Raw genomic sequence first — 18,859 nt, 5'->3', positions numbered from 1 at the left:
CCCTTGTAAGGCTCAATTCAGACGTCCGCATGATTTTTACGGATCCGATCCATGTATCAGTGGATCCGTAAAAATCATGCGGACGTCTGAATGGAGCCTTACAGGGGAGTGATCAATGAAAGGGGGGTGATCAATGACAGGGGGGTGATCAGGGAGTCTATATGGGGTGATTAGTGGTTCATGAGGGGTTAATAAGTGACAGGGGGGGGTGTAGTGTATTGGTGTTTGGTGCTACTTTACTGAGCTACCTGTGTCCTCTGGTGGTCGATCCAAGCAAAAGGGACCACCAGAGGACCAGGTAGCAGGTATATTAGACGCTGTTATCAAAACAGCGTCTAATATACCTGTTAGGGGTTAAAAAAATCGCATCTCCAGCCTGCCAGCGAACGATCGCCGCTGGCAGGCTGGAGATCCACTCTCTTACCTTCCGTTCCTGTGAACTCGCGCGCCTGTGTGCGCGCGTTCACAGGAAATCTCGCGTCTCGCGAGATGACGCATATATGCGTGACTCTGCGCAGGGCTGCCGCCTCCGGAACGCGATCCTGCGTTAGGCGGTCCGGAGGCGGTTAAGGCACCAGCAAAGTGAATGAGCTTTCAGCAATTCTCAATCGGATGTGGTGGACACTGGCCTGTTTCAAATTTGCAACATATCAATTTGTACTGTGGATTTCCTCCTTCCCGTGCATCTAATCTGCAGCTTTTCTGAAACAAAAGAATGCATTATTTGGTGCGGTTTTTTTCCTTCTGCAGATTAGAAGCAGACATGCTGCAGATATTCTGCTGCAGAAAAGCCGCAGCTAATCAGTCATGTGTGAACCCAGTCTAACAGAGCTGAGCTGCCACACCAGACACAACCCATGGACAGGTGTAGGGCTGGTTTTGGAATAAAGCTGCCATGTTTTTTCTGTACAACCCCTTTAATATTATGCATCAACAGCTTTTTTTAGAAGTAGAACTGATATGTTATGCTAGAGTGTAAAAGGTTATTACTAGCCCACAAAGGGATGGCATAACACTAGGATATGCCATCCCTCTGTGATCAGGGAAGGGGGGGGGGGGGGGAGGGTCTGACCTCTTGGACCCCAAAGATCCTGAGAATTAAGAGGCTGCAGCACTACCACAGCACTGCATTCCCATCCGTGTTTTCCCTGATGCTCCTGGCTACTGTTGGGGGCTGCAATTTTCTCCACAGTGGGTGCCAGGAGCACTAATGTACAGGGAAAACTCAGGGACGCTGGGGGTAATAGTGGTCAAACCCCAAGTGTCCACAAAGTGATACCAGTAATATGCCATCACTTCATGAGATGGAAACAACCCTTTAATAAATGTCAGTGCCCTTTAAATGTCATACATGCATAAACCTGCCAAATGCACACTCAAAAGGGCACAATATTGTCATGCATGAGCACATTAGAAGCCTACTGGTCCATTCCAGTATACTCCTACATACTGTTTTTAGCATACAGGCATATACATACAGGGTGACTAGTACATATTCCAGCAAAAAACCTGGATTATTCATATTTCACCCCTATATCAAAGGAAATACCTGTGCCAACCACCAGCACTCTTTGGTTCTTCTAAACTTACTACACACACATATATAAAGCAGCTCTGCGCGGCCACAGTGTGATTAACCATTTGTCTGCTTCTCATTAGCGTTACGGTGACAGCATTAAAGGGGAAATCCCATGATTAAAGTAAAAAATTACCGTAATATTAGACATCGTATAGTATTCCTAACAAAGCTAGAACCAGCCCTGTACCTCATGATGGAGATAGCTCAGGGGAGTGTCCTTTGAGCTGCAGCTCAGGGGAGTGTCCTTTGAGCTGCAGCTCAGGGGAGTGTCCTTTGAGCTGCAGCTCAGGGGAGTGTCCTTTGAGCTGCAGCTCAGGGGAGTGTCCTTTGAGCTGCAGCTCAGGGGGTGTGATCTTTGGCTGCAGATCTATCACAGTTCAGGAGACAGTTGAATAATGGAAAGGAGGTGGACGGAGAAATAGGAAAAAAAAAACAGCCGGTTGAATAGCTAACTGGCTATAATACATTTTTAATTACATGCAATTACAAAAGTGTTCAACTCTAGGTGCTGGTTAGAAAACTACTAAATATTTTTTCTGGGACAACCCCTTTAATTGTTTACCATTCACAGTGCCATACATTTTGTAGTTCAAATAAAAGAAAAGGTGTCCCACGGCGCAAAGACCACCCAAGAGTTGGAGTAATATAGGTTGATCATTTATTTGAGCAAGTGGTACAACGCGTTTCGGGGTTTAAACCCTTCTTCAGGTACAATAGGCTTGCATACATACAGATAGAATTGCATACATATAAATACAGTAAAAAAACGCCAAATTCACACAGGGGGCGGGGTAGGGGCGGGTCAATGGGCGGTACTGGGCAGGCTCTCAGAGCAAAAGGGTTAAAATGCTTTAATACCTATCAAACTTAGTTTTGATACATGGGTTTGGTGTCCCTGTTCAAGGGCAGATCAGTCTTAGTATTACGATTTCCAATTGTTTATTCCGGTGCAGAGGAATTAGTAAGAAAGTTAGAGGTGGTGCAGGACCTTGTGTTGTCATGTGATGTGGTCACATGACCGCCGTCAGGATAGGATCGTGGGCGTTCCTGCAGCCCTGGTGATGTGATGCAGTGCGGTCACATGACTATATTTTTTGTAGTGGCTGTGTGTGGTACTGCAGCTCAATGCAGCCCATTCAACTTGGGCAGAGCTACATGTCATACCAGGCTCAGTCTCTACAGCATGTACAGCATTGTGCTGGTAAACAAAGAGGGTGCAGAGCTCACCTGACATCCTAAGGATAAGTCATCAATATTATTTATTATTAAAGCGCCATTCATTCCATAGCGCTGTACATATAAGAAGGGGTATACATACTGGTACAGAAGGAGAAGGGGCACTGCCTGTGAGGGCTTACAATCTACATGGGAGAAGGACACAGTAGGTGCGGGTGAAGTTGGTCAGAGGCAGCAGGGTCACTGGTTGTAGGCTTGTCTGAAGAGGTGGGTTTTCAGGTTTCTTTTGAAGGATTCCAATGTAGGTGAGAGTCTGATATGTTGGGGTAGCGAGTTCCAGAGTGTGGGGGATGCACGGGAGAAATCTTGGAGTCGATTGTGGGAAGAGGTGATAAGAGGAGAGGAGAGAAGGAGGTCTTGTGAGGATCGGAGAGTGCGTGTGGGGATGTATCGGGAAAGTAGCTCAGAGATGTAGGGAGGGGACAGGTTGTGGACGGCCTTGTCTGTATTTGTTATAATTTTGAGCTGAATTTGCTGGGCAATGGGGAGCCAGTGAAGGGATTGGCAGAGGGGTGAGGCAGAGGAGTAACGGGGGGAGAGGTGGATTAGTCGGGCAGCAGAGTTGAGGATAGATTGGAGGGGTGCGAGAGTGCTAGATGGAAGGCCACAGAGAAGGATGTTGCAGTAGTCTAGGCGGGAGACGATGAGGGCATGTACAAGCATTTTTGCAGACTCATGGTTGAGGAATGCGCGGATGCAGGGAGATATTTTTGAGTTGGAGGCGGCAGGTGGTGGAAAGTCTTGGATGAGCGGTCTGAAGGAAAGGGCAGAATCCAAGGTCACTCCAAGGCAGCGGACTTGGTTGACCGGGGAGAGTGTGCAGCCATTGATCATGATAGATAGGTCTGTTGGGGGGTTTGAGCAAGATGGGGGATCCTGGACAACCCCTTTACTGCATGTCCCGGGCGTCGGGCGATATGATTTCCACACCCCTGATTGTCTGTGATGGGAATACCCCTTTAATATGTTTATATTGTTATTTATTAAACTGTGATGCTGTGTATGGGGTTGCCCAGCCTTCTTCATTAATTAGTCCATATCTGTGCTGATTGTGTGCACACTATGGCGGGCTGGCTTACCCCATATATATATGCAGGGTATGTGTATGTATATTTGGTCTATGATTAAAAGGGTTTTCCAGCCGTTAATACGGATGACCTATTGTCAGGATAGATCATCAATATCTGTTCTGCAGGGTGCAAAACCCAACACCCCCATCGATAAGCTGTTTAAAGAGGAGGAGGCGTTCCATGCCAGCACTACTTATTCTTCATTACACTACACTTTGTTTCAGAAGTGCAGTTTAAAGGGTTTCTGTCACCCCAATTTCCGACAAACGGTCTTAAAGGGGATAATATTGATGACCTATCTTCAGGATAGGTCTTCAATATCTGATCTATGGGGGTTCGATACCCAGCACCCCTGCAGATTAGCTGTTTGATAAGGAGGCAGCTGTCACGCTTCGGTGTGGGAGGGAAACACCACACCGAGCACAGGAGGGAAGGGGGAAACAGGGAATCAGGCCTGAGAACTAGGGAAGGAAAATGGACACCTCCTAGTGGAAACCCTAACCAAAATTCTGACTGACTACCATTCTGAACAGACCCCAAAGGTAGGCGAGTTCATACTCAGGAATACCTAAAGTCCTATGTAGCCCTATAGGGCCCTGGTACTAATGGCAGGGACAAGACTACCTGTTACTCCAAAAGTAAGTACGGACAGGAGTCTCCTTCAGGCCTAATACAAACAATAGGGAAATGCAACACACAGAACCCAAACAAAATACAAAAGGGAAAGGAAAGACTTCAAAGGAGCAATGGAAGCACCAGGAACTCAGCCGAGATTCAACCACAATGTATCCAAAAGGTCCAAACAGAAGCTATAAACCGCACAGCATTGTGGGAGAAGTAACTATAAGTAGAGATGGTTAAATGACCCTAATAGCCACACCTGGGGAAAGAAGGTATGGCAAGCATGAGAAACAACACAGACGTCACTTGATCCAAACGGAAAACATGTAAAGTCAAACCACGTGTTGCCAGTTTCACCGATCTCCTGCCACCTGTCGTGGGAACGTCAGATGACAGCAGGGGTGTGTGATTTCTTTTTATGCAATTTATAACAATAAAGGATAGATTTTTATTTACAACCCATTTTGTGTCCCCTCCCCCCATTATGTAATTTGCTGTATAGGATAAATAATTTTATATTTTAATAGTATGGGCATTTTCAGACACAATGATGCCTATGATTTATTTATTTTTTCATTTTGGGTAAAGGGGGATGACTTAAACTTCTATATATTATTATTTTTTTATATCTTCAAAAACTTTTCTAAATTTTCTTTTTACTTTTTTAAGTCACCTGACTTTAAAAAGCAATCATGAGGTTGTTTTTTCTGTTTATCAATGGGATTTAAACCATTGCCAAATAGGAAAATTTGTATATTCCACCTGCTGGCCTCCAGCATGCTCCGGCCTATCACCGCAAGGTAACATCTTCCCCAGTCTCAGCAAGGGGAAGCGGTTACGAATGCAGGAGCATGCAGCTCCAGCATTTTCACCATTCAGATGCCATGTCTGCGATCGTCATTTTCGCTGATTGCAGCAATTAGCCTCGAGTCTGTTCTGTGAAAAACAGAAGAAACCCGGTGGCTATAGCACCCGCTGCGCTCGGGAGCATGCACCATACTTAAAGTGATGACTTCTGCCATACATGTATGGTGGATATTGTGAGGCAGTTAAACTCTGGCAGCCCCCTTACAAGCGACAGGCAAGTGAACACTACCGCCAATCAGTGGCCTCAGTGGTCACATAATGTAGTACTGGCATCATGGCTACTACTGTTGAGTGGTGATGCCACAAGTATAGTACATGATCACTGAGTCACTGCAGCAGTCATGGCGGCTGCTTGTAACCAAAGACCAGGGGGGCTGCCAGAGCTTCTGCGCTGGATCAGCAAGGAATTGAAAAAGGCGAGTATTGGTTGTGTCGTTTCAGATAATGCTACATTCACGTATGCGGTTCTGCCACAGTTCATCAGATCCTTCTTAGCCGGCAGTGCATCCCATTGACTATACCGGGATCTGGCGGGGATCCAGACGCTTTCGGCAGCATTTTGCCAGAGAGCGTCCAGATCCCACTGTAGTCAATGGGGATTCGGCTGTGCACGGCATTATCCTGCTAGGCTGGATACAGTGAACTCCTATGCCGGAACAGCCTGCTGAAATTTGTAAATGCATATGTGAACAGACCCTAACCCCTTTAACAAATTACAGACGTGCACTATGACCTCTAATGCTTCTGGGGAGCTGGTCTACCGAGCGGCAGCATTTCTTACACAGCGGAAGATCCATGCTGAACACAGAATGTTTTAAATATGTCAGTCACGTACATGATGACATAGGAATGTCAGGACCCCAATATAAATAGCTGCAGGAGACCATAATATTAGCCCAGCCTGACTTGGTCATCTAAACTATCTACAGCTGAACCAGGATGACGCTGCCATCATTTATGACCAGAAGGCTTCATACCAATGCACGTAACATCAGAGGCAACCGCTGAACGACTCTCCAAGGATGACCGGAGAATAACAACGACAGAGAGTGCTGCGGGTAATCTGATTAGATGTCACACAAGGCCATACAGGTGTGTATTCACTAATTCCGGTACATAGCGGCGCTGGCAGGCACCGTATAAAGAGCGTCTCACCGCACAGGACCTCCCTCACTGAGAGTGCTGCGTTCTGCAGTTGTCCAAGTCTATGTGGCCACCTACATCCTGTGTGCTTTATCCTATGTTAGTACATAAAGGTAGTTACGGGTAGTGACATGGTAGGAAGGAAAACCGCTACCGCATTGTGGAAAATGTGTCACCAGTATATAGTCATCTTTGACTATCATTTTAGTTTTAGGTCTAAACCTCTGTGCTGGTTCATTTCATAGTCTTTATAGGAGCACAAGCTCTGTTTCTGGTTGCAGAGCTCAAAATCTACGGCTTCCTTTACACAGTTAAAAGGGCTTTCTAGGGTTTTTTATACAGATGATTTATCCTCAGGAAAGGTCATCAGTATCTGATCGGTGGGGGCCCAACACCCGGGACCCCCGATGGTTAGCGGTTTGAGAAGGCAACGGTGCTTTTGTGAGCGCAGTGGCCTTCTCCGTGCTTACCAAGCACAGCGTCGTACATTGTACAGTGGCTATGCTTGGTATCGGACTCAGCCTCGTTCACTTCAATGGGGCTGAGCTTCACCTAGGCCGCGTGACACGTGAACATGTTATCACTTGGCTTAGGAAAAGCATAGAGGGCCACTACATTTCTCAAACAGCTGATTGGCAGAGGTTCCATGTGTTGGACCCCCACCAATCAGATACTGATGGCCTATCCTGTATATCATCAGTATAAAAACCTAAGAAAACCCCTTCAAGGTGGTAGTCTCATCTCATACATGTATAGTATACACGATATACCATACATGTCTGATGGTCCCGGAGATGACACCTGAAACTAACACCTATCTCCAGGACGGGGGTCCACAGCCACCGTTAATAGAAAGGTGGCCAAGCATGCGCACTTTTCTTTATTGATTTCTATGAGAATTTTTACATATCTTCATGACTGTATTGTTAAGGGTCCATTAACATGTCCGTAAATGTTTTGCGTATCCACAACACACGGACACCGGCAATGTGCGTTCCGCACAATCGCCGGAACTCTCATAGAAAATGGATTTTCTTGTCCGCAATTGCGGACAAGAATAGGACATGTTCTATTTTTTTGCGTAACGGAAGTGCATTTCAGCCCCATTGAAAATGAATGGGTCCGCACCCAGAGGTCGCAATAACGCCTGTACAAGCGTCATAGACGCCTGTTCAGGCCATTTTACTCCCTGGAAAAAGTCTAAGGCGTACCGATACGCCTTAGACTTTTCCCTGCTATTCATAAGTGTAGTGAATACTGTGAACGGCGCAGGCAGCGCAGCGATGTTGCTGCTGCCTGAGACAACCAATAACAAGGCTCCTTACAGTAAGGAGCTTTGTTATTGGTCAGTTTGAGCGGGCTGCCGGAGCTTAGGACACACCGCTCTGAAGAGGGAGGAAGGAGGCGCGCGATCCTCACTGGCGGGGTAAGTGGTGATCTGAGCGCCTCGTTTTTACCCTATAGTAATGAGTCTGAAGCGCTCAGCCGAGCGCTCCTCCCTGCTGACTGCGGTAGTGAAGACGGCCTCAATAGAAGGTCTAGGGGACCGTCTTCACTACGGCGCTCAGCAGTGAGGAAAAGTGGCTGAGCGCTTCAGACTCCTGCTTATAGAAGTCAGCGGGGGTCCCAGCGCTGGACACACCAACAGGAGACCTCCATAACGACAGACCTGTCACCCGTAGACCTCTATGTCACCTGTCAGCTTTCCTATGAATCCATCAAGGATTCATTGCAGCATGTTCCATCAGACTCTTATAAGGATTTCTTCTGTAATGCGGTGCCGCATGTGGCCATTTACAGCCTCCAGGACATAGTCCCTCTGCCAAGCACATTAAGTACTTCACTGTAAAACTGTATAATCCAATATCCACAGCGGTGGTGGCTTTTTTGTGGAATGAGATAGGGCAACAGGGTCATGGAAGACAAACTCCCCTTTATAGCAAGATCAAGCATAACACAAAATGACAGCCTCTAGATCAGGGATAAGCAACCTCCGTCACTCCAGCTGTGCTGAAACTACAACTCCCAGTATCCTCCTTTCACTTTGGGAGTTACAAGAACAGCTGAGCAAGTGTGCATGCTGGGTGTTGTAGTTTCACAGCAGCGCTGGAGTGCCAAAGGTTGCTGCACCCTAGATCAGTGGTTATCACTGCGTGATGTCATCATCCAGATCCACAACATGTGACTGTGGCGGTGCAAGGTATGTGCCCGGGTCTTTCGCTTGTGCCCTTGGCACCAGCATGCACCACCATCCATTGTACCTGTGTCCTGCTCCGCCAGTGCCTGAGGTCTCTTCAGAGTCTACCAACAGCCCCGGTGGCACCGACATACCCACCTGAGAGCTCATCTACAAGGACGTAACTTTGGAGGGCAGCAATGGCCATGTGATGGATGGCAAACCCCAGTGACCAGCGGCACAGAAACAGCAGCAAAAATGTAAGGGATTGTCCCAAGATCAACACTATTTACCTATCCATACTTGACCCATAGAACACTAGAACGTGGTAACCAAGGTGGGACCCCCAGCGATCATGTACTTGAAGGGGACATGTCTGTTTTAGTAACGACTTGCATTTCCCATGCAATAATAATTCTGGGGAATCAATTCTTGTGACTCTATATTGTACCATTCCTCTGTTATTCCTACTACAACTTATGAACTAATTGCTAGTAGTCTGCAATAAAGGTCCAGCTGGATGTTACCAGTTGACAGCACTGATTGAATAATATCAGGCTGTGCAGTGACACCCCCATCTGGACCTTCACTGCAAACTACCAGCAAGTCATTCATAACTAATAACAGAGGAATGGTGCAACATAAAGTCTTAAGAATAAATGCTCCAGGATTGTTATTACATGTGGGGGTGCAAGTAGTTACCAAAACAGACAAATCAGGAGAGGTGAGGGGTACTTTTTTAACGACAGGTGATAAATATCCATCTTAGGAAAAACCCTTTAAACCTCATAAAATCACTGCAACAGTGACCTCAGTGGTACTGACCCCTCAGAGCAACAGTGACCTCAGTGGTACTGACCCCTCAGAGCAACAGGGAGCTCAGTGGTGCCGACCCCCTCAGAGCAACAGTGACCTCAGTGGTGCCGACCCCTCAGAGCAACAGTGACCTCAGTGGTACCGACCCCCTCAGAGCAACAGTGACCTCAGTGGTACCGACCCCCTCAGAGCAACAGTGACCTCAGTGGTACCGACCCCCTCAGAGCAACAGTGACCTCAGTGGTGCCGACCCCCTCAGAGCAAGTGACCTCAGTGGTGCCGACCCCCTCAGAGCAACAGGGACCTCCGCTAAATGTAAAATTGTCTAAATTTGCCATTTATGCATGGAAGACAGTTCTAGATACTAGTAATGGTTTCCCTGCATAAATAGCAACCCCTTAATGTTATGTAGGCCTTCGTATTAACTATTTGAATTACTGTAACTTTCGTACTCCTCATCGGCGGAAAATACTCCTCAAAAATGGTAAGAGGAGTATTTTTACTCTTCCAGAAAAAATGTAGCGCGACCTCTGTCCGCACCTGTTCCGCAAAATTGCGGAACGGATGTGGACCCATTTTCCGGATGAGTGAATGGACCCTTATAGATAGATTCATAAATAAGACTATTAAAATTATGTACTTTTTGTAGTATATCATTTTTCCTTAATGTATTTGCTTTAGGTAGGTATAAAAATAAGACACTATAAAACAACAAAAATAGCCTTGCTAACCTACTTTCACACTTGCGTTCAGAGCGGATCCGTCTGGTGTCTGCACAGACGGATCCGCTCCTATAATGCAAACGATGGTATCCATTCAGAACGGATCCGTCTGCATTATATTTCACAAAAAATTCTAAGTGTAAAAGTTAGTCAGACGGATCCGTCCAGACTTTACATTGAAAGTCAATGGGGGACAGATCCGTTTGAAATTTGCACCATATTGTGTCAACTTCAAACGGATCCATCCCCATTGACTTACATTGTAAGTCTGGACGGATCCGCTTGGCTCCGCACGGCCAGGCGGACACCCGAACGCTGCAAGCTGCGTTCGGGTGTCCGCCTGCTGAGTGGAGCGGAGGCTGAACTCTGCCAGACTGATGGATTCTGAGCGGATCCGCATCCACTCAGAATGCACTGGGGCAGTACGGATGCGTTCGGGGCCGCTTGTGAGAGCCTTCAAACGGAGCTCACAAGCGGAACCCCGAACGCAAGTGTAAAAGTAGCATGGAAGCAGACCTGCATAGACATCTGATGCAAAACTGCTCTGTTTTCTGAAAGATCAAAATGGACACCAACGTACCCCAGTGATGGTACAAATGACATGGGAGACGCACTGTCAATAGTGTCAGAACATTAGTGTGAACAGAGCCTTCAATGATCAAAACTATTTGTAAGATTAGAGGCAGATTTTTAATGAGTAAAGAATATAGAGAATAACAATGCGGCGGTAATAGTCTGACATTAATAGCTGTTGCCTTGGAGCTTTCTGCCTTGTTACACATAACAGAAGGATTAAGGGGGAAATGACAAAAACAGATAACTTCTAATATCATAGCCTTTGCAGTAGATCAACGCCCACTCGCTAAATAAGTCACAATCCAGACTGTTGGTAAGTATGGGCAGAGGAGTGTGACGCTATTGGAGGTCTTACCCAAGTCCATTAGGGAGTACAGAGGTAGAGGGGGCGGGGTGCACGCCATACAGGTCACTGTAATGCTGGAGAGAAAGCAGGGCCTTTGTAACTGATGGTCAGGTACAGATTTATACTTATTATGTAAAAACTAAAACTGTTATTAATAATGATAACTAAAACCAAATAAATCACACAGAGAGGAAAGCACGCAGGATGACGGTAACTAAAAAGGGTGACCTAAAAACAACATATACCGCCAGAAATCCAGTCTCAGTGTAATGGTATATGGTAAGAGGGAACAGCCCTAATAAACACATAGGGCCAGATTTATCATTAGCTCAGGTCAGAATAATGGAGTGAAAAAGTCCCAAAAAAGTCCCAAACGCTAAAACTGCGCACAAATTTGCGACTTTTTTCTGCTCTGCACTATGCTCGCCAGTTTTCTGAAAGTGGGCGTGTCTTCTTATGTAAATGAATCTCTAGACAGATTTACTATTGGGACTATTTAAAAAAGTCGCAAAAAAGTCGCAAAAAAGTCCCAATTTCACTCCAGTGAGGACCATGCTTATCTTATGAGACTTTTTAATAGAACATGCGACTTTTTCATAAAAACGTGCGACTTTTTCGTAAAGATGTGCGACTTTTGTAAAGCTGCTTACTGACGGATAAACTGCTACCGTCAAACCACATTTATTACAGTCTTAAAGGGCCGATCATAAATCTGACTTGGCTAAAACTGACTTTAGCCATATGTGAAAGTGGAGTGAGCCGTCAGAGGAATGATAAATCTGGCCCCCAGGCTGCTCCGGCATGGTGTTTGGCTGTAGGTTGTCCCATGGTACCCTTTCATCCACAAATCCCCCAAATGACTTGTTCACACAGCCTTTTTGATGCAGATTTTGGCGCACTTCCCACACCAAAATTTGCATAAAAAATACCTCTAATACCCTTCCAAATATTTTTAATAAGGAAATGTGCTGTTAGTGAACACTGTGGTATTTTAGTTTACACGTGCGGGACTGACATGTCAATTGTTGTGGCAGTTTTTGCACAGAAACCACACCAGGTAGCCACAGAAGAGTATCCTAGCCTATCATTCATTCGCTCCACCCCGGCGGCTGGTATGTCGTAGCTGATTACAGCTCTTGCAGGCAGGGTCCTCTCCGCTCTGTACCAGTCTGTTAAAGGGGTTATCCGAGGCTGTAAAGGCCCCCCCCCCAATACGCCCGGGCCCCTCACACTGATTCTACTTACATCGTTCCCCGTGCCGCTCCTGGTCCCTGCAATGCCGCAGCTGCTTCTCCCTGTGCGCGGATGAAAACATCTGGTGTCGGGAGGAGCAGCCAATGGCAGGCGGTGACGGGGACAGTCCTCCCTAGCATCGCGGTTGACGCTAGGGAGGCTCATCACAGTCACCGCCTGCCACTGGCTACCCCTCCCGGATACCGGATGTTTTCATCTGCGCACGGGGAGAAGCAGCTGCGGCAGTGCAGGGACCAGGAGCGGCATGGGGAGCCAGGTAAGTAGAATCTGTGTGAGGGGCCCGGGCGTATGGGGGGCCTTTCCAACCTTGAATAACCCCCTTAATAGTTTCTTGTATTGTTGTATTTTTTAAATTACGTATGTGTAATGTACAGCGCCATGGAATAATAATGACATCCAAGCCACGTAGTCTGTCTGCACGTGTGTGTCCTTCTGTAACAGCACCACTAGATGGACGTGCACAGAATGGGCAGTTATAAACACCAGGGGGCGCCAACATCAGTAGAATCCACCAATATCATGAAGACTGGAAGAAAACCAGATTTTCTGTAGGCAACTGACCGTCCCACATCAGCTGCTGTGGCGGTAAGAAGGATTAGGCATGTTGGATTGCAGCATGCCCAGTCCTGGCTGAGAAGTCTGGCGGGGGCTCATTGCCATGAAGTCAGGAAAGACACTGGAACAAGCTCACGAGGATGGTACCATCACTCCGGTCACTAACCAGGCACATTGGGGTACGTTTAAAAAGATTCCTGCCTTGTGAAAATGAGTGGCAGCATTCCTGAGAAAAAGGCTTGTATGCTTTATGTGAATGAGGGCTTCAGTGCACAAGAGGTGGGGCCTAGCCCCTCTGTGCCATTCAGCCGTGCAGTGCTGGCCCCGCCCCTAGTGCACTGAGACACTCATTTGCATAAAGAATAAAAGGCTTTTTTCCTCTGGAATGCTGCCTCCAATCTTCAGAAGACAGGTATCATTTTACTCAGCAGGTTCAACCCTACCAGGCGGCATGCCAGGTTTATTATGTTTGATCCTGCTGTCAGGTGCTCTTCAAGGTTGTGGTTGATACGTTATTTAGCCCTCCATTGGGCTGTCTCATCTGGTGACAACACGCCTGCACTAGTACAGAACCCCAGTGACTGTCTGTCTGCTGTCTCTACCATCATGTCCTCTCTCTATCTGAATCTTTCAAAAACGTCTTGTGTCCTCTCCATCTACTAACCTACCGGATATCTCCATCTCAGTGCGCGGCACTACCATCACGCCTAGGCAGCACGCCCGCTGTCTCGGTGTTATGTTTTACACCCCTATATTCACTCGCTTGCCCGCTCATGCCACCTACACCTCAAAAACATCTCTGGAATGAGTTGTGCTGCAGACACTGGTGAAGTTATTTCTAAATAAGTAGCAGTAATAGAAAACAGTGGGGGAGATTTACTAAGCAAGTGTGCCAGTGGAGTACATGGAGTATGGGGGACATTTATCAACACTGCTGTAAAGGAAAACTGTGTTAGTTGCCCATAGCAACCAGTCCGATTCCACCTTTCATTTTTCACAGCTCCCTTAGAAAATGTAAGGTGGAATCTGATTGGTTGCTATGGGCAACTAAGCCAGTTCTACTTTGCAACAGTTTTGTGTTTGAGATATTTTTTCACCTCACTGGACAGACAGACTGCTGAAGCCAGGACTGCAGTGGTCACATGCCCATGCTCATCACTGGAGGCCTGGATACAGAGACCAGCGGGATGGTCAGACCTTACAGAGTGGCTGTACCCACAGTGGTGATCATACTTATCTGGTCTCCGCTCCTCGTATTATCTCTACAGCACAGTCTCTCCCAGCATCTACATCCTTTTGATGGGGATCACGTGACCACTGCAGCCAGTCACTGGCTACTGCAGTGACCTGTCACCCATGCAGCACATCAATAGGTCATGTGCCACACGGGTGACAGGTAACCGCTGCCGCCAGTGATTGGCTGCAGCAGTCACGAGCCGCCTTCTCCCTGTAAACAGGATGCTGATGCCAAAAGAGACGAGAGCTGCAGAGCTGGCGGTAGGACCAGGTAAGTATCATCGCCACCACAGGTCCGGCCACTATCCAAGAGGTTGGCTAACCCCTTTAAGGTATGTTCACACAGGGTTTTCTTGGCTTGGATGATTGGTTGCACTGGTCACATGCCATATACCAGCACGTCACCACTGCAGTCCGCAAACAAGCAGTGGCAGGAGGACCGGCCGGGCAACACAGAATATGGCGATGGAGAATGGGGCGAGTAGAACATATTTTTTTTATTATAGCCAATTGGGGGGCTTGTCAGAGATTTTTTATTCTCTCAAACAACTGCTTTAAATGCAGGACAAACAGACCGGTGCGGGTACGTTGCGGGAACATGCGCGATTTTTCCGCGCGAGTGAAAAACATTGTAATGCGTTTTGCACGCGCGTGAGAAAAATCGTGCATGTTTGGTACCCAAACCCGAACTTCTTCACAGAAGTTCGGGCTTGGGATTGGTGTTCTGTAGATTGTATTATTTTCCCTTCTAACATGGTTATAAGGGAAAATAATAGCATTCTGAATGCAGAATGCATAGTAAAACAGCGCTGGAGGGGTTAAAAAAAATAATTTAACTCACCTTAGTCCACTTGATCGCGCAGCCGGCATCGCTTCTGTCTTCTTTCTTTGCTGTGTGCAGGAACAGGACCTGTGGTGACGTCACTCCGGTCATCACATGGTCCATCACCATGGTAAAAGATCATGTGATGGATCATGTGATGACCGGAGTGACGTCACCACAGGTCCTGTTCCTGCACACAGCAAAGAAAGAAGACAGAAATCGCTGGCTGCGCGATCAAGTGGATTAAGGTGAGTTAAAAAATAATTTTTTTAACCCCTCCAGCACTATTGTACTATGCATTCTGTATTCATAAAGCTATTATTTTCCCTTATAACCATGTTATAAGGGAAAATAATAATGATCGGGTCCCCATCCCGATAGTCTCCTAGCAACTGTGTGTGAAAATCGCACCGCATCCGCACTTGCATGCGGATGCTTGCGATTTTCACGCAACCCCATTCATTACTATGGGGCCTGCGTTACGTGAAAAACGCACAAAATAGAGCATGCTGCGATTTTCACGCAACGCACAAGTGATGTGCGAAAATCACCGCCCCATAGAAATGAATGGGTCGGGATTCAGTGCGGGTGCAATGCGTTCACCTCACGCATCGCATCCGCGCGGAATACTCGCCCGTGTGAAAGGGGCCTAAGGGCTTCTTTACACTGCGATTTCTGTTTGCAGAATCCATATTAGTTAGAATTCGGCAAATCTGCTTGTGGCTTTAGCCCCATTCAATGATGCTAATCCGCCTAGGCGGGCACCTGCGCGGTCTGTATAAACCATGGAGAAATAATCCGCCTAGGCGGGCACCTGCGTGGTCTGTATAAACCATGGAGAAATAATCCGCCTAGGCGGGCACCTGCGCGGTCTGTATAAACCATGGAGAAATAATCCGCCTAGGCGGGCACCTGCGTGGTCTGTATAAACCATGGAGAAATAATCCATCTAGGCCGACACCTGGGTGGTCTGTATAAACCATGGAGAAATAATCCGCCTCAGCGGGCACCTGCATGGTCTGTATAAACCATGGAGAAATAATCCGCCTAGGCGGGCACCTGCATGGTCTGTATAAACCATGGAGAAATAATCCACCTAGACGGGCACTTGTGTGGTCTGTATAAACCATGGAGAAATAATCCGCCTAAGCGGGCACCTGTGTGGTCTGTATAAACCATGGAGAAATAATCCGCCTAAGCGGGCACCTGTGTGGTCTGTATAAACCATGGAGAAATAATCTGCCTAAGCGGGCACCTGGGTGGTCTGTATAAACCATGGAGAAATAATCTGCCTAAGCGGGCACCTGGGTGGTCTGTATAAACCATGGAGAAATAATCTGCCTAAGCGGGCACCTGGGTGGTCTGTATAAAAACCATGGAGAAATAATCTGCCTAAGCGGGCACCTGGGTGGTCTGTATAAACCATGGAGAAATAATCTGCCTAAGCGGGCACCTGGGTGGTCTGTATAAACCATGGAGAAATAATCTGCCTAAGCGGGCACCTGGGTGGTCTGTATAAACCATGGAGAAATAATCTGCCTAAGCGGGCACCTGGGAGGTCTGTATAAACCATGGAGAAATAATCTGCCTAAGCGGGCACCTGCATGGTCTGTATAAACCATGGAGAAATAATCTGCCTAAGCGGGCACCTGGGAGGTCTGTATAAACCATGGAGAAATAATCTGCCTAAGCGGGCACCTGGGTGGTCTGTATAAACCATGGAGAAATAATCTGCCTAAGCGGGCACCTGGGTGGTCTGTATAAACCATGGAGAAATAATCTGCCTAAGCGGACACCTGGGTGGTCTGTATAAACCATGGAGAAATAATATGGTTGTATTGGCTACTTTCACACCTGCGTTTAGGTGCGGATCCGTCTGGTATCTGCACAGACGGATCCGCACCCATAATTCATACCATGAACAAAAATAAAAAATGATTATTTTTTTTTTTTATGATAATGCAAACGTCTTGACTTACATTGAAAGTCAATGGGAGGCAGATCCGTTTTCAATTGCACCATATTGTGTCAGTAAAAACGGATCCGTCCCCATTGACTTAGGCCTCATGCACACGACCGTATTTTGTTTCTGTGTCCGATCCGTTTTTTTTGCGGATAGGATGCGGACCCATTCATTTTAATGGGTCCGCAAAAATCGCGGACAGCACACCGTGTGCTGTCCGCATCAGTATGTCCGTTCCGTTGCTCCGCAAAAAAAATAGTGCATGTTGTATTTTTTTCTAGTTTGTGGACAAGGATAGGCATTATTACAATGGATCCGCAAAAAAACTGATCCACAAAAAAAAAATGATGCCATACGAAACGTCATCCGTTTTTATTTGCGGACCGCAAAACACATACAGTCGTGTGCATGTAGCCTTTGTACATTGTAAGTCAGGACGGATCCGTTTGGCTGCAAGCAGCGTTTTGGTGTCCGCCTCCAGAGCGGAATGGAGGCAAACTGATGCATTCTGAGCGGATCCGCATCTATTCAGAATGCATTGGGGCTGAACTGATCCGTTTTGGGCCGCTTGTGAGAGCCCTGAATGGATCTCACAGGCGGACCCAGAAACGCCAGTGTGAAAGTAACCAAAGTTACCCACAGCAACCAATCAGATTCCACCTTTCATTTTTCACAGCTGGTTTGTCAATCTGATTGGTTGCTGTGGGTAACTAAGCCAGTTCTCCTTTACACCAGTTTTTATAAATCTCAACCATCCTGTTACACGTACAGGTATCATAAACTGCACACAACCGTGATGTGTGAACTTGTCCTAGGAAAGGAGAGGCTTCCCTTTCGGTAAGTTTCCACCCTGCAACCCCCGGGCATATCCCAGAAGAGCATGCACAACTGACCGGCTCCTTCTCTGTCCCTGCTCGCCTCTGCCATGCTGTCCCGACTTCCGTGATTGGGAGGGCACTGACAGGAGCCCACATGCAGTGGGCGGAGCCCTGGAGCTGTCAATCAGCGGGATGGGCCGTCAACCCTCGGGCTCCTGTCTGCAGAGCGGGGCCGTGTCTTACTACTCGCTTCACCTCAGCACCGAAGCAAAACGAGCCGCAGCCTGTGGATGGGTGGGCGGTGCTACGTATGACGGCCCCGCCCCCCGCGGCTTCCCGTGCCTTGCAGCTGGTTTGTACTACATATCCCGGCGTGCACTGCTCCGTCAGCCCGCAGCGTTGCTTTGCTCCTGGTAACCAGAACAATAAGCCCGCTGCTGCCTGGGAGCTAGGCTGGCAGATAACGGTGTGCATGGCGCATGCTCCTGGCCGGAGCTAAACAGGGCACTCTCTGTGTGAGACTGGCACAGGAATGAAGAGCGCAGGAGACAGACCCAGTGCACTGGCTAGATAGCTGCACAGGTAGCCGCACGTTGTGGAGCTATGCCAGGCATGTGAGTCAGCTGGCAGGCACTGGAGCGACAAAAAGCACAAGTCTCCACCAGCAGGGCACATGAGCCGCATTGTGTGAGGAGCCCCCGCGTCCTTCCGTCCTCTGACAGGAGAGGGGCTCGTCCAGAAGCCCAACCGGCGATGTCCAGCTGATCCACCGGCCGCAGACATGTGGAGACCCACGGAGCACGAGAAATACGGCGTGGGTGAGTGGTGCCCGACGATGGGGACAGTGCCTGTGACATGTCACCTCACCCATCTCTGGTGCCCCTGTGACATGTCACCTCCCCCATCTCTATTGCCCTGGGGTCATGGGGATTCCTCCAGTAGTTTCTTTCTATTGTGCCTTTTGTTTGTTTGTGCTGAGTGTTGGCATTGTTGACATGATGTGAGGTCTGCTCCATGGGATGGTGTTTAGCAGGTCCCGCCTATCGCCTTCCCAGCAA

General features: G+C 47.7%; 2 protein-coding genes across 3 annotated transcripts in view; one reads left to right on the top strand and one right to left on the bottom strand.

Moving 5' to 3' along the window:
• ZNF277 (zinc finger protein 277) overlaps positions 1-18,859 on the bottom strand; it is a 103,208-nt gene that overhangs the window by 76,306 nt on the left and 8,043 nt on the right. The window contains exon 1 of one of the 2 annotated variants that reach the window (XM_040411064.1): positions 17,877-18,034. The exons of the other annotated variant lie outside the window; for it this stretch is intronic. Coding sequence (XP_040266998.1) covers positions 17,877-17,910 — 34 coding nt within the window. The 5' untranslated portion in view covers positions 17,911-18,034. Of the gene's footprint in view, positions 1-17,876; positions 18,035-18,859 lie in introns of those variants that run through there. 2 annotated transcript variants of the gene reach the window in all.
• Positions 18,104-18,859, top strand: part of DOCK4 (dedicator of cytokinesis 4) — a 321,839-nt gene continuing 321,083 nt past the window's right edge. The window contains exons 1-2 of the mRNA XM_040411036.1: positions 18,104-18,431; positions 18,470-18,619. Of these exons, the coding sequence (XP_040266970.1) occupies positions 18,583-18,619 (37 nt within the window). The 5' untranslated portion in view covers positions 18,104-18,431; positions 18,470-18,582. The remainder of the gene's footprint in view (positions 18,432-18,469; positions 18,620-18,859) is intronic.

The sequence above is a fragment of the Bufo bufo genome, chromosome 1 (assembly GCF_905171765.1).
Source record: "Bufo bufo chromosome 1, aBufBuf1.1, whole genome shotgun sequence".
NCBI classification, from domain to species: domain Eukaryota; kingdom Metazoa; phylum Chordata; class Amphibia; order Anura; family Bufonidae; genus Bufo; species Bufo bufo.
The sequence above is the reverse complement of the archived record's forward strand: the minus strand, read 5'-3'. Positions and strand labels throughout refer to the sequence as shown.